The 17,109-nt window shown below is 40.8% G+C and overlaps 1 protein-coding gene across 1 annotated transcript in view; it reads right to left on the reverse strand.

Moving 5' to 3' along the window:
- Positions 1 to 17,109, reverse strand: part of igdcc3 (immunoglobulin superfamily, DCC subclass, member 3) — a 48,060-nt gene that overhangs the window by 9,115 nt on the left and 21,836 nt on the right. The window contains exons 3-7 of the mRNA XM_041039869.1: positions 9,146 to 9,290; positions 8,892 to 9,022; positions 8,427 to 8,564; positions 5,712 to 5,870; positions 1,787 to 1,952 (exon numbers count right to left, since the gene is read on the reverse strand). Coding sequence (XP_040895803.1) covers positions 1,787 to 1,952; positions 5,712 to 5,870; positions 8,427 to 8,564; positions 8,892 to 9,022; positions 9,146 to 9,290 — 739 coding nt within the window. The remainder of the gene's footprint in view (positions 1 to 1,786; positions 1,953 to 5,711; positions 5,871 to 8,426; positions 8,565 to 8,891; positions 9,023 to 9,145; positions 9,291 to 17,109) is intronic.

The following is a 17,109-nucleotide window of genomic DNA, read 5'->3' on the forward strand; positions in this document are numbered from 1 at the left end:
TCACTGATGAAAATAACTGTTAGTTGCATCCCTAGTTAGAAGTGGATGCAATCTAGGCAGCAATTACACTTCCTCCGAAAAGCAACTAGCAAAGTAAATTAGTTGTAAATAAGCGTATTTTGCAGGAGACAGGGTTAACACTGGGTAGGGCTGCTTTTCACATTCAGTGATCTGCAATACTATACAAGAGACTGTGATAATGAATCAGACTGTAATGTCTTCCATCTACTAACCGCACTAACTACACAGTGCAAATTCTTAAGAAGCACATCAAGCTGTTCTGTTCTCTAAATGGCTGACTGCATTTCCTGGTCAACTAGCTGAGTTTATGAGCTAATTAGCTAATGGTGGATGTCAAGCTGAGGCATGCCTCCTTAACCAATCACAGAGCGGGGTTTGTGATGCATGAGATCCATATTATAGCAGGTCATACACTAATGGTGGCAAGTGGAAACGCTGTGATGCCCTGGCTACCAGCTCTATCTTTCTCTCTCTCTCCTCATTTGTTCTTCCTGCCAACTCATCATTTCACTTTTGACCACCCGTCATATTTCTCCTTTTTTTTCCACATCTACGTCTGGCCTCTCATTTGTATCCTCCCTCTCTTCTTTCCTCCTTTGTTAGTGCCTCGCTCCATCTATCTGACTAGTATAGACTGGTAGAGGCAAGTGGGAGTGGAGCAGCGTATGTGAGCGATGGAGGTGTCTGCTCCCTTCACTCACTGAAACTAGTGTGCAAGTATTGATTTTTTTGGTGCATATTTAATATATTCACTTCATATTTCTCTTTTATGAATAATAACATACATGGATGGTTGACTGCCAGGGTCAACTGGAAAAATTGAACTTTCCGTGTGCATTAATGCAAAACAGAATTTACTCAAAAACACATTTGCGGGATGAATGAGTATAGAAGTTTACAATAACACACCCAAGAGTGTTAGCAACAGGCTGAATACTTAAGTTTTGTCCCTTTCAGTTCATGCATTGAAATTGTGTGAAGAAAAACAGCAAAACACAAAAGATTTGGCTGTGATGTGTTATCAGCCATTATTCTGCAAATAATGCTGTATTTCTGACTTTAACTATTCAACGAACCCAAGTCAAAAACACTACAAAAAGGTCAACTAAACTCAGTGCAGAAAAGCAGGTCTAGAAAGGGATACACATTATTGTGAAGATGTTTCTGCAATACCACATTCAGCACAGCAACACAATAAAACATTCCCTGCAACATGCAGCCTTTATAGTGTGAGGTGGTGAGAATGGTAACTAACAGAGTTGGTTGCTCGGTCCCTCTCCGCATGACATTCCTGGGGACTGCCATGGGAAAGCATCCAACATCCAGTCAATATGCTGCTCACATACAAAGGCACAAATAAATTGAGGCTCATGTCTTGGCAGGCATGAATTCCAGCAGCTGCAGTGTTAGAAGCAACAGAAACGCTGAGAAATTGAACATTTGATAATGCCAATGATCAGATCAAGGAAGCTGTGATTAATGCTGACATCCATATTACTTGTTTGAGAGCTGGGTCCAGCCCTGAGAGAATACAGAGAGTGCAGTGATTTCGGGCTGTGTTAATGAAAGTTTGAATTATGTGATGGTCTACATAATTCAGGTTAAGATTAAATAATAAAACCACTGTACCAATTTAATATTTACTGCAGGGATGCTGTTTTGCCTTTGCCATTTTTTTCTTCACCCTTATGAATCTGTGGAGATTCTTGTATAAATGAATACACAGACACTTTCGTTATTTTTTTTTTTAATTTTTTTTTTTTACCTGTTGTTGTTCCTGAGTTTGACGTGCCCCCCGGGCTCCAGGATCTGTCCGTTCTTCAGCCAGGTGAGCTGGGGCTCAGGCTCGCCCTGCGCTTGGCAAGTGAAGATGGCGGTGGTGCCGACAGGACGAGCGATGGACTGCGGAGGTTGAACAAACTCTGCTGGAGCTGAAAGAGGAGGGACAAAGAGACAAATAAGCGCCGGAAAGCGAGAGAAGAAGCAGGGAACCGAGGAGGAAAAAAGGGACAAAGTGACGTCAGTAAAAAGACAGAAAGAAAAAGCAAGAGTGAGTGAGAATGAGAAAGGGAAAAAAATGAGAGCCCATGGGGTATTCAGGTCATTTTGTCATTTATTACACAGAAACAGGGTACAGTGTTAGAGGTGTATGGTATAAATATTGTTGCTAATCTATAATTCAGGGTCAATTAACAGGATTATAAGAGACACCAGATCAATGCATATTCTGGGTAAGAAGAGAGAGAGGAGAGCAGAAACATGGAAGGAGGAAGGAGGCACAATGTGTCCTACTAAACAGCACTAGAGACTGAAAGACCAACATATTTACATGAAAATACACTGATGCAGTTTATAGGTTCATCATATCTTATCTCATCCCATGCTACAGGTTTCAAGTTATGGTCAATTAGTGGTAATAACTCATTCATTTGAAATGGTGCTCTTAGCAGAGCAGGTACTTTATGTACCTGCTCTATGTACTTTAAATCACAGAGTAAGGACTTCTGGGTTGGTGCTTTTATTTGAGCTGATGGATCGAGAGCTATTGTATCATCTCTTCTGCACTCATTATTGTCCTGGCAGTTATCAGTGATTTGATAACCTAAATTATTTATGCCCATATTAACTCAGAAAAAATGTTATGGTAATTATAATATCTCAGAGTCATCACTAGAGGGTACGAAGCTGGAGCACTAGGCATATCACATTGCCTGTTGTAAAAACGCTCCACTGTCCTCGCTTCCTTCTGTCCCAGTCATTTTACTCATGATTACATAGTGGGACTGAGCAACTGGAGTCAAACTGTAAAATTACAGCTTTTAACATAGATATTGGTGGGAAAAAGAAAACACCACCAATGCCTGGGAGTTTCTTTTTTGGCATCTCAGTTTTTTTCATACTATGTTTAAAATATTAAACTACTTCTTATTATCTGCAAATCCCATCAATAAATCTCATCCCACAATGCACGTAAATGGGCTCTATGCTGCAAGATGGCTCTAAGAGAGTTTTGGCTGTGATCTGTGTCAGACTCTACGATATATTAATATTTAGGCTTGACGTATGATGTAGCGCTACGATGCAGCACAGAAAACAGACGACGTGCAAACTGAGACCCCTCAGCTTCAAGCCCATTTTTTCACACTGAGACTTAAATCTTAAAAACAGATCACAAATTTATAGTTTCATTTAGGACACTGGAAACTGTACTTTTTAGCTAAAGTTACTTAAACAGGACTAAATAGTACATTTGCGTTGGGGGACTATTTTCAGTTGTGGATTATTATGCATTTGGTGTGCTAGTTAGTACGTACCGCTGCAGAGTATGTAAGACTGACTCAGAATAAACTGCAGTGTTCATGTTCACTGTAATGAAGGAACCTGTCACTAACAATAGTTTTGGACAACAATGGAGCTCTATGGCACAGAGGAATAAATTAGATCAGTATTTGGCTACACAGACAATACCTGTTTTTTCCCACTGTTCTGCCCTCCTCCTTGTTCCCACCCTAATAGACAAAATGTTGTCTGACAATATTTCAATGTAAGCATTTCGATCCTCCCATTGGAAAAGGTAAGGGGCCCTTAGGCACATAAAAGGAGACTGCTGACAGCTTATGATGGGCCTTTCATTTATCTCTCTCTCTTTCACGGCTTTATTCCCTCTTTCTCTCAGCATGTTCTTTGAGAGCTGTCTCAAAGGTGAAGGTCAGAGGGAGCTCGGGAAGATATTGATTTGCACCTGTAAGGGTGTGGGTTAGATCAACAGCACCATCCATCCATCTTGCTCTTGTTTTTCCCATTTGGCTCACACACTTCCGTCTTTGTTTCTCTTGTCTCTTTGTACCCCAAAGGAGCCAAAATGAACCTAATTGACTCAGTGTATCAGTGTATTTGTGTGATGTGTGATTGTTTCATAAGTAGTCACATGTGCAATAATTTGGATTTCGATTTCCTGACTGTGTCAGTGATTTGAAACAGCGATGTCAGCTGACTAATTTACATTAGACTAACAGACCAGTTCTTCAAGGACACGTGATAAAATTGACATGTTATTTTTTCTTATAATGAAACAAGCCTAACTTACATTTATCTGGAATTAAAAGTACACCTCGGTTTTCACAAATCAATTAAAAGAAAAAAACAAAGACACTGACACATCATTAACATCTATGGCTTTTCTTCTTTGTTCCTGCTAGGTTAGGGGCTTGTCTCCGAGTTGACAGGCAGATAAAATGAAATATTGATCATGATCAATACTGCTATGGGCTGAAGCAAAGTGTGGTCCATCTGATCAATATGTGAGTGAGGCAGATGCTGGATGTTTCCAGCTTGGTGACAATTAATGTACAGGGCCACCGACACCTGGCCTCATCCCATTGGTCAAAACCATCCATCTCTCTAAGCGAGAGAAACCACACCCGTTTTGGATGTTACAGCCCATTAACTATGAATTTAATTTATGTAAAGGACTTAACATTACTGCATTTGTCAAACATATGCTCCAATATTAAAATATCCTACACTCTTAAAATAAAGATTTACTGGACTTTATTAAGTCATATAGTGTGTATCTGAGCTGCTGTTAAATTGAGAAAAAAATCTAGGAAATTTTATCTCTGATCGTAATCCTGCCAGAAATCCATCAACATCTTATGTAGAGTTTTTTAGGTTTGTTCTCAGCTACCGGGCTTAAAAAAAAAACCCAAAACAAAAAACATTTTTACAGATAAATACATACTTTAAAGAGCTTTTCATTTGCACCAAATTATGCAAATGTTTTTAAATAAAACTGTCTGCTTCTTACACTTTATTGATGATTTATATTATTTATATTCTTGGCCTGTGAGACTGAACTCAAACATGTTATGAAGAACAAAATGTACAATTTATCGCTAATTTCGCTGGCTGTAAGCAGTTTTTTGTTTTTCACTGTGTTTTATCTGTGTCATCAAAGAGCCAAAAAGACTTACTTCGACACACCGAAGAAGCAGATAAAAATACTGAGGATACTGTTGGCTTTGCAATGCCTGCACAAAGACAATAAATTACAGCCTAGAACAGCTGACTTTACAGACTTTGCCGCTTCTTAATGTGATATGTTTGCTTTGTTCCATGCTGTTCCAAGTCAATATTAAAAGCTTCATGGATGGTGCTAATGAATTCATTTGATCATTTATATTTATATTTTTATCTCTGGCAGCCATTGTTGAGGACCTGAATCATGATTCTGTGATTAGTTAGCTGGACTCATAAGCTGTTTGTCCTCACCTGGTCACTGACTCTTCTTTATCTTGTGCTATTATTCTAATGTTTGTGATCATGGCCTGAGTGCAGTGTATTACAGTGGAAGTAGAAGGGCTTTTTAGTAGAATTAGGGATTTAAATCAAAGTCCACCCACATGAAACACATGAGTGATTCAGTGGCAGAGACACTGATTCAACTACAAGCAGAGCTTCCTCCAGCTGGATTGTGCATTCCAATATATTCAATTCCAAGTACTGGCTGGTAGGAAGCTGGTGAAGTTATCATACAGTAGTCAGGTTGCCTGCACAGAGGTCCACCCACAGAACTGACAAGCTTTACCTTATCACCTGACCACAGCTGTATTTATGCACTTTTAGTTTCCCTCCACAGATCCAACCTAATCTTTTGAAAATGGCTGAAATTACTTTTATCCATAGCTCACCTTGTACCACCAGACGTCCCTGAGCAGTCCTACGAACACGGGTTCCTGGTTTGTTAGCAGCACACACATAGACCCCTGAGTGCTGCACACCAACATCTGAGATCATCAGATTTCCTGTGCCGAGTACCTGGATTCCCTCCACACCGATGGGACGGCCGTCTAGTCAGGGAAAAGAGAGAGACAGCAGTTGAAAAGGATGAAGGGAAAGAATTTATATAGGACAGCAAAAAAGGACAAGCTGTGCACATGTACAGTATGTGTCCATGTTAGATGGGGGTGAACGGGGGCATGTGTGTACCACAGTAAAGATCAGAGTGGGCTTAAATTGCCAGCAAGAAAGACTAATTAAATATATTGCACATTTACGGCCACAAGCTGACAGAGGCAGTGCTATTTCTGGCCCTCCCAGAGGTCAAGGATGCAGCTTTCACAGTGAAGTGTGTGGTTCTCAGAATTGTAATGTCTTGTGAAGCTGCCAGAACAACAGACACAAAGGTAAGAAAGAGAGGAAAATCACTGGGTTTGTGTTTGATGTGTGAGTAGTGTACACTGCTGTGATTAGTCGTCTTTATTGGAAACTCATGTTGGTCGTCAGAGTAACATCCCAAAGAGTACTGCGTGTTTACAATGAATCAAAAGGTTTTCGCATGCTTTACAATGAAGTGATGTTTTCATTGTATGTGCATCTGCCCTAATGGGTGGTCAGTTAATTACAGCTTTCACCTTTAAGTTTTTTAAATCATTTTTCTTTATGCCTTTTTCTAGCAAAGCCTTGGAGCACAGTACATTTGCTTTTGAACATTTACACAGTATATGTTCCTGCAGCCACTGGGGGACCAAGAACTCTAACTGCAACTTCTAATCTCCTATCTACTTACACAACCCATAGCTGCCTCCTCTCTGCTCTAGCTGTACTTACACGATAAGCTCACACTTTCCTGTGCTCCCTCTCTGCAGTCTCAACCCCAACAATGACTTCAGCCTGCCTCTGATATTAGCTATGGGGCCACAGGGGCATTGAAATCCCATCTTTGACTTCCATCTGCAGCCTGCAAGGTCCAGATTTAATGTGTTAAAAGGCCAGGCAGGGAGGCAGGGAGATGGGCACCATGTTGGACACATGCAGAGGCAGGAGCTCCAGCCAGAGATACAAACCATATGCTCACTAGTCAGCAGCGTATTTTTAGCTGCACCTTCAGGTCTTTTAATACAAATAAGTTAAATCAAAGTTTAAATTACAGTTTGTAATCAAATATTTATTTGAATAACAACTTGTACTACTGCATGTGTAACATTTATACAAATAGCAATATAAAACAAAACACATCTAGAAATAAAGGGATTAAAATAAAAAACAAAAAACAAAACATAAAACAAAATATAATCCTGCAATGAAATCAGTGCACTTTTGTTGAGTTTTGAGATAAACACACACTGTATGTTCATTGGTCCTACATTGCAACAACTCACAAACCAGCTATTAAACTCATTACATTTAATGAGAAGAATCTCATAGTCAGTCAAAACCGTAGCTCCCAGCCAGTGCACTGAAGCCAAACCGTGATATGAGCTCAACAGTCCTTGTGAGAAATCTTGCGGCTTCATTTAGACAAGATGTAATCTTGCGGTGATGGAGAGGTCAATATTTGTCATTAATCATGACAAATTATTGAGATGAAATAAATCACTCCAAATTGCTTACCAAGTGGTTTTGGTCTGCGTCTGTCATTATGATGTGTTTTATTGCCCTTTCTGCATTTTTCCATTATCACAACAGACTCACTGGACTGAGAAGTAACAGTCCAGGGAGCTTTTGTCTCAACAAAAGCAGTCTTGTTCTTTTCTTTCCATTTTCTACTATATTTCTTTCTCTCTCGCCCCCTCCATCAGTTTCTCTCTGTCAGGCACTAATTAACTTAGCGTCAGAAAAGAAAGAAAGAAAGAAAGCTAGCAAGCTGTGGAGCTGTGCAAAGAATAGCGGCAAACAAACTCTAGCATTAAGGAGTAACTGATGTGAAACTATCAGATTCATTATGCAGCTTATCCCAGCCTCCCTGCCGTAATCTAATACATACAAATCCTATCGTGTTAGCATTTCATTCTAGTGATATTGTGTAAGGCAATACCCTCAATCTGATTATGCCCAACTGCTTGGGAGGGGCAGCAATTTACATTTGGAACAGCAAATCAGATTGGATAATAGGTAAAGAAAACAGATACCAGATTGAAAAATTGGTCACGACAGACTCTGAGTGATAGTCAAGAAAAAACGCACATGACGGAAGGGGGAAACTAATCGTATCTGTCTCAGCACCTCACAGCAATTACTCCGAGGCTCTCCAGTGCTTTGGAAGGAGGTTCAACTTCATGAGGAGATGAAGCATGCATTTGTCAACACAGAGTCGAACATAATGTTTAGCCCTAAGGCCTAATGTTGAATCCCATTGCCTCATGTATACACAATAGATGCTAAATGTATTCTGCGAACACGTCTATTACACAACACGGGACAGATCAAAGCTGTGCTGCAAAGAACATACAAACACACGAGGACAAAACGTACATACAACCCACACAAAACAAGTGCACACTGTGATTGTACTTACTAATTCTTCAAACACACACACACACACACACACACAAAATGAAAAATTCAAACTACATATATGTGCCTTTTGGGGCTTTGTCTTTGATCTGATCAGGAAATTTTCTCACCAAGTCTACTCCAAGACACGATAGGCCGAGGGTATCCGGTAGCAACACACTCCAAGATGGCAGTTTGGTGAACAGTGAGGGTGAGGTTTTCCGGGCCGACCAGGATCATAGGCTCTTTGTAAACAGATGATTGGGAGCCTGAAAGAAAAAGGTAGAGGGGAGCCTAAGATGGGAATGAGCATGATGGATGGCATCCTTTAATTGGATTTCTCTCGAGTGCATTAGCTCAATATGCTGTATCTCTTGGATCAGGCAGAGGAACAATAGGTTTGGAAATATGCTGGGTAGATAAACTAAGAGAATTCAGTGGTTGTATTTGAGCAGTGATGGTGAGAAAGAAAGGCCAGCACACAAGACAGATTTAAAAGTTAATCTGTAGTAAGGGTGCGTGTGCTTGCTTCCATGTAACAAAAAAACTAAGCCTGCACATGGTATGTAGATGTGAAATTCATTAAATATAACAACCTGAAACAGAGAGGAGTGCCTCAGTGCTGTATTTCACTCCTGCACTGTTATGGGCCACACAGCAGAACTTTCCGCTGTCCTCCTCACGCACTCCGGTAATTTGCAGAACACCTGTAGGCAGCAGAGTGTACCTACGAGAGAGAAAAAAAAAATTAAGACAGAAGGAGATTAACACAATGAGACCTGGTAAATGACCTATAAAGTGGTGGCATTTTTAATTTTAAGTGTCAGGTTGTGTTGTGGCTTGGTCCAACCTCTCATCCTTGGTGTCCACCGGACGGCTGTCTTTTTCCCAGCTGATGACAGGCTCTGGCAGACCATGGATCTGGCACTGGAACCTAGCCACACCAGACTCCTCAGCATGTACTGACTCTGGTTGGACATGGAAGTCTGCCATGGCTGTAGAGGGAGGGAGAGGGAGATATTAGTACATAATATCACAACACAGCTCACAGCTACAGGACAACAAGCTTGGCTGCTTATAGGAAAGAACAGTTTCTATAATATATATTTATATGTTTGTATACTATTTGATTTCATTTTATAGTTTATAAGGCCAAGAAAAATATGGACAATTCTAACAAGTTTCTATTATCTGATAACATCAAGGCATTATGTCTGCAAGAGTAAGGTAAAACAGCTTCACAGCAACACTGTGTGATATGCCAATGTCATGTGCAGGTATTCATTAACACATATAGAGACAAAGGATGATGATTCACAGGGTGTGAATACTGACTGGCTGATGGAAGGCTAAGGTGATGAAAGGCTAATACAGAATATACTTCTGTGTCAAGTGCAATAATCTACCGTGGACACCTCCAACAGTCATACTAAACTACCAGAGATATGAATCCAAACATTTTAAGATTTTGGTTCCCTGATCATAGAAGGCCTCTGGGAGAGGAATGTTGAGTATATTTCTCAAAAAGAAAACTAATATATACATATACATATACACACACACACACACACACACACATAAGAAAATTTAGTTCTTTAAAGAACATCACTACAAATGTCCCTACTGAGCACATCTGCCATTTCTGTGGCACCAAACAAACAATTCAAATGGTGCTTTCTGCTCAAGAGAAGACATAACAAGTGTACAGTGGGTGTACATGAGCCGCAGTCATCAGTTGCTGAAGGTGATCTCCACATACATATGTAAAGTACAGGGCTGGTGTATGGATTTCCTGCCATATGTTAACATTTAGTATGTAGGTCAGGCCCATTTTTAAAAATTCATGCTAACAATGACGAAGACAACACAGACACGTGCACACATCATCACATAGCAAAACCAGTATCAATACCCCTACAGAGAGCCTCATTCAGCTGCACCTCACATATCTACTCCCCGCAGAACAAAGGCGGCATCGAAGGTGGAGCCAGCGACAAACTCAATTAGAAAGAGGCCCTCTGCTTCCTCAGTTCTCCCACCTTCTTCAACACAAGTATACTCATTTAAATGTCAACCATAATTAACTTGGACGAAGGGGGACTCATCTGAACACTGTCAGAATAACAAGAGGGAGGGATGCCTTATTATTCCATAACCTCCTGCTCTTCCCAACCTGTAGCATGCATTAATTCATTACTTACAGGATGAGCAAGTTGTAAACAACACTTGTAAGAAGGCTTATATATGCCTGAAACATGCCTGGTTATTGTCTGTTTGTCCTTCCACTGTCTTCTGCTTCTTATGTTCAGTGTGTATTTGTGCACGTTATTGGTCCCAAGCAACATGTCTGTCTACATTTTCCACCGTGGAAAATGAGTTTTATTTGTTTGCAGACTTATCAGCTATTTCTGCTTTGAACTGACTACACTGAAATTATTCATGTTTATTTCACACCGTCATAAAATGTTGATATACAGTAGAGATGGTGCAGTTTAAAATGTCTGCATTTACATAAAACTGAACCACAAGTATTCTTTAAATGGACAAGGGATTGAGAGAGAGACACACAAAGAATGAGAGTGATAGAGATACTTCATATAGAGTGGCAGTACTTTCAACCACTGTGGCTGCATCAGTGGTCTAACGCTGTGATTATTCCATTTCAGAGCTTAATGAGAAGTGTGGCATTCTCCAACACGACTTGACCTTAGATCTTTGAACGGATGTATGGAGCTCTGATGAAAATTTAAACATGCTAATTTGCAGTAGTGACTTCACTGTCCATAAGGCGTGAGTTCTCTGTCAGAGGAGATGCACATTCACTGTTCCCATTGTTTTGTCTCACGATAAAAAAAAAAAAAAGCCTAGAAAATTTGACTGTTACTCAGTCTGACAGACTTCTCAGGCTCATATTTTTTTATTTCCCTGTCTACTACAAGGCCACACTTAAACAGCTGTACATCCTAAAGGGGTAATTCTGCCTAAGTGCCTATCTCAAGGGCCCAACTGCAATTTTGTCCACCTGGGACTCACAACGTTTTAGCCATAAAATGTTTTAGGCCAACTTCACTGTGAAGGCTTAGACGTCACAGAGAACATCAGTAATATTTTATCACCAAACCAATATTAAAGTACATATGCAGCTCTTAACATGTTCTTTAGATTATGGCTGTTCCCTTTTACCACATTGAACTGCAAGTCCTAAAACATTCTTCGCTTTCATTTCAATTTACTAAAGTTGTAAAACACTGAACGTCATTGCAAACTTGTCAGAAGTATCAAATTATTGTATATATCCAATGACAGAATATTGGCCTATAAGGACATTTTTATGGGTTCTCACTTCTTTCCTAGACAGAGTGTTGACAAAAGCAATCAGCAATACTTTTTGTCTTGGCCTGCTGTAACACGGAGCTCGTGGCAGAGACTGGCAGAGTGTAGCATTGACATAAATCCCTGAGGGCACTGCCACTGCTGATACAGAGAGCAAGCAGTGGTACTGAAACAGCTAGAAGTCCTTCAGAACACAACACACAGACAACAAGGAGCTCAGAGTGACTAATGTGACCAAAGAAGCTCAGTGTCTTGGAATACAGTCACAAATTAAGATACACACATGCACGCACACTACTGTTCTGAAGAACAAAGGAGGACCAGTGCCTATAGGAGCTTTCTCTTGCATCTCTGCCAAGTAGTCATGGTGTCCACTGATCTGGCTGTTGTGTGTGTCCACGGACACAACCCCCCTAACGGGCCCCACCCTTGGCCCTCATGCATAAAACATGGCCTCTCTAAGAGGCCCAAACCCCTGCGACTATCGACACACTCGTGCAATCAGAGACAATTGGAAAAATCACATCAGGGTTACATACACAGATAAACACGTACAGAAGCAGACAAAATTGTTAACCATTTGTGCTGGGTGTAAAAGAAAGAAGCCATTTGTAATCTGCATTGTGAATGTGCCTTTTATTGTTGCAGAGGTTGCAGAGTCAATCTAAAGTGATACAGCTCAGCTACAGCATATAGGCAGCATATAAACAAATGCAAAGAGCTGCTTCAACAGAATCACACAATTGTATTGATCGCCCTCGACGCTGCAGGAAAAGACAGACACACGAGGCACTGAGTCGCTCTCGCACATCCCAGCACCCAGCAGCAACAAACCTGTTACTCTATTGTTTCTCAGTCTGCCTTTGCTGTGTGTTGACAGACACTCACACGTGATTAAAGAGTGTCCACTAACAGCATGACGCTGCTGGCTTAAATGGAGCAGGTCTAATTACTGCAATAAGGGAGAGAATGGTTGGGGTGCATACTAAAAAGAAATCCATACACAAGTGCACAGGGAGGAGACTGCTCCTTGAACATATGTTTGACGGTTCCACTGTGACAACCACAAAAGAAGAATGAGTGAGGGAGTAATATGAATGAAGGTCACAGACAGGAAATGTGAAGCGTGGTGATTTAGACGGGTAGCTAAGCTGTAAATCAGGTCTTGTCAAAACTCCGGTCATCTAATAATAGCCAACAAGCGAGTGGCACTGCCCTGCTGTGCACTTCACAATTTACAGCCAAATAGTTCCTTAAGGAGTCAGAACCAGGCAGAAATTAACACGAGAAAGGTTGTTTTAAATGTCAAAATTTCACATCCTTATCCTTCCTTGAATCTCACAAAGACACACAAAGGATGAAATATGAATGCAACTGCAGATGTAGTAATACTGATTATTGGACTTGGAAGCCAATGACAAGCTAAAAGGGCAGTCGATATTGATGAAATTCCCCATCCTTCAATTCCACGCTATTGGTCATGTACAACAGAAATTTCAGCAAGTGGATTTTCTGCATTTTTCATGTGAGCAACTCAGATGTATCTAATGAAGAAATGTAGATTAAATGGTGATTATTTGAATGACCCCTGGCTGATGTATTTTTTTGCCTAATGGCCCCAAAGTAATGATCCATTTCTTTATTGCTCAGTTAAACACACGCACACAAAAACTCAACAGAGAATAATTAACATGGTGATTAAAAGCCCAAACTGTGCTGTGTTTTCTGCGACAGCTCCTACTGCAATGACCAAATCAGCCAATCTGATGAGACATTTCCATGTTTTTTTTTTACAGACCTATGGTCACGTGAAGTTTTTTGTTTTTTTTCCTTTGCTGGGGATGATTCATTGATATGACAGAGGTAATGATGCTAGCAGAGGGACGGACATCCTTTGGCATCATTCAGACCTGCAGCTATGGTGTAAAGCTTCAGTGAACCCCTCATGTTATAATGTCATCACCCTCCCTCACATCTACTGCCTCCAGACCTTCAACACATACATACACACACACACGCACACACACATACATTTCAACCGTTTGCTCGGCTCTTCATTGCACCCCTTGCCCCACCCCCACGAGCCCTCTCAAGCCTGTGACATCATTAAGCACATGTTGTTCAAGCAAGGGTGATGACTGCCGTACCCACCCCCACCCCCACCGTGGTAAACCAGTAAAATACAGATGAGGCCCATAAATAATGGAGATGGTGTACAGTGCTATTCCAGTGTGGAGAGCCCACACTTCCACAGCCTTTAAATAGGAATCCCTGAAATAGCAGGCCCTTTGCTGGGACCCTAGAGATGGCATTTTAATGCAGATGTGATATTTTATTAGCTCCTTGCCCCACTACACCCCCCGCCCCCCCCCCCGCCCCCTTCCCATCCACCACCCTGCACCCAAGCATGGGCACTTCTATGATCAATCTGCTGGCTGGTGGTGCGTGATGCTTATCACCTACGAAAGGAAGGGCTGCATGTGTGTGAGCTATACTCTTCCTCTGACACACACTCGTTCTCCTCCTTTAATGCTTTAGCACATCAACACCCTCCTGTGTCACTACCTGCATGAGCAAAAGCATCAGTTGAGACACATCTGCCACTCGGTCTCAGGTGGCAGATGTACATACGGACAGCAGGGCTCAGGAACTAGGCCTACTGATCATTTATATTAAAAGCTCTACAACCTGTAATATGCCTTACACAGTGGGATCTTAGAAATATGTTTTTTTGTTATTTTTTTCTAGTAGTTCAATTTTACTTTCTTTTCTTTATTATGGCAAATACATGTCCTGTCATATATTATAATTTTTTTATCTGGCATGTGATCAATATTGCTTCTTAACCAACATGCACACATGGTGGTCCAGTACAAACTTTGCAGGTATTTATTATAACATCCTGAAAGGGGCATGTGTACCAAATTTCATGGCAATCTAACCAATAGCTGCTGAGATTTTTCACTATTTCACTGCTCCAAAGGTGGAGTGAAGATGTTGAGAAAAATCAGCATGATAGCATAGCATGACCCCCAGTCATATAATGCAATCAAACACCACATCAACACAAGGTATGAGTTTTTGTTGTTGTTGTTGCAATAAATGGCATATTACAACACATGGATCAGCTAAATGTCAACCAAAGAAAAATACATTCTGCCCACTTCAATTACCAAGCTAATTTTTCTTTTCGTGATTTTACAGCCTTTCCTTAACATGTCTTCGGTGATTCCATTTGACTTCCTATGTTCACAGTTGAACATGACAGATTTTCTTAACTGAGTGAATTTCTCCTCTCGCATTACAAAACTGTTTTGACTGGAATTTAATTGCCTTTTCTGCTCATGCTGCAAGCTTATTTGCATTGGGCCTTCTGGTGCTGTGCTTGTCCTTAAGTCTGTTGTGTTGATCAATACTGTGGAGCTTGTGTGCACTAAGTTAAATATAGTAAGATTGATGGCTGCTATTAAGGCTCGCTGTAGGAGGCGGAAGGAGCAGCAATGCTACAATAGTTATCACTCACAAAAATGCTTGACATTTCTTCATTTAACCAAGAAAATGAATAGAAGACACCGAGTGACCAGAAAAACAGAAACCCCTGTACATTGTAACTGCATTCGACAACAAGCAAGCGGCCCTTGATTTTCAATTGTTTTGCCAACTTAAATTTAAACCATGTGCTAATTTATGGGGCTGCTGCTTACCATTATGTTGTACGGACTACTGTATTGACTAGTCGAGCAATTTACAATTAATCATCAACTATTTTCATAATTGTATTTGGATAATCGATTAATCACTTAAGCAGTTTTCTGAGCCAAAATGACAAAATTTCAGCTTCAAAAAGCTGTGACTTGTGAATTTGTCTTATTTTAATATGCTACTGTAAACCCTTTGGTGGACAACACTATACTACAGCCAGTCAAGCTGTAGTGTAACTATCATTTGCAATCAGCTATTAACAGCAAAGTAAGAAAATCAAAGCTTTTTGTTGCAAAAACATAGTGTGATGGGAAAGGCACACTGTTTACTGGCTTGTTGTTCTTTTCCCCACCCCTCCTAACCTCTCCACCCCAGGGACAAAGCCTGGGCCTTCCCTGGTGCCTTGCTCTGTGCCTGTGCCTCTGCCACACCCCTTACTACTGCACCACCTATAGCCCCCACCACCACCACCTCACCCCATCAACTGTCCTGTGCTCCTCCCACTCCTGCACCCCCAGCCCCTGCACTGCTGGCCTGCCCCAGTAGCCCCAAATCTCCGCACTAAGCCTCCTACACTCACTTCAACATGCCGACCCTAATTAAAGAGAGACCCATTAAAGCACAACAGATGCTGAAAATTAAGGGATTATTTAAATGATTCCCAGTCACGGCTTGGGTAAGATTAGAGACCTGCAAGAGAGAAAAGAGAGAGTGAGAGAGCTCATGGAGGACCACAGAGAAAGGAGGGTTAAAATAACAAACCAGTGCCTTGAACAGTAGCATTTATTTTAAAATTAACTGCTAGCTGCTAAACTTGTTGATACTGTCTCCTTTTTTTTAATTAAAAAAAATTAATAAGTGTTTGTGCATGCACAGTCTCACAAGCAACAAAGAAGGGATCTGATGTGTGAGAACAAAAGGAGCGGGTTTTTTGTATCATTTAAGGACTAACTGGGCGTAAAACTGCATACTCATTAAACAACTTCAAACATTCTCTCATGATAATCAGTGAGAGGACTCAAACGGGCTCAAAGACCTACACTTACTCTGATAGTGTGTCTTCCACGCTACCCATCACATTATCTAGTTTCCTCTAGAACACAAATGTCTCTCTTTTCAACATGCAGGTGGGCCCCCACTTTTTTTTTATGCTCACACCTCCCGTCTCAGCACTATCTAGCATCTCATGCGGGTTCATCTTGTGCATACTGTGCATCCTCTCAGACACACCCATGGGCACCTCTTCACTGACATACACACATAGCCTGTATCTTAATGATGTTTTCTATCATGATCAGCTAAGTTTGATGCAGCCACCTGACTGGCTGGTGGAAGAAGAGGACAAAAAACAGGTGTAAGCTGTTTTGAGCTTTTTTTTATCTTGATATAATGTCTAGCTATCGCCTGAATGTAACTTATGAGGTTTAAGGAAACAATACCTCTCCTAAATCAATATGCAGCCTACGGTTTTCTATTTCTGTTTCTTGGTTGTACACTGGGGATGAAATTCTGCTTCTGCTCTGGTTAAAAAAAAAAAAAGAAAAAAGAAAAAAAAACAAGTAAAAAAAACAAGTAAAAAAAAAAAATACAGAGAGAGACAAAGAACTACTTTACCATTACTGGAGCCTGGAATCCTCTACTCGAAAGAATTCGATCTTCTCTTAACTTGCTCCCCTCTTTAGTCCCTCTGCCAAATTACCACCTTATTAAGGACATTGCATGTGGTATGGCCCAAGATAGATCCCCTTGTTGAACTTGTCACCTCTAGCCTGATAGCCG

Source organism: Toxotes jaculatrix, chromosome 1 (genome assembly GCF_017976425.1).
Source record: "Toxotes jaculatrix isolate fToxJac2 chromosome 1, fToxJac2.pri, whole genome shotgun sequence".
Classification (NCBI taxonomy): Eukaryota; Metazoa; Chordata; class Actinopteri; family Toxotidae; genus Toxotes; species Toxotes jaculatrix.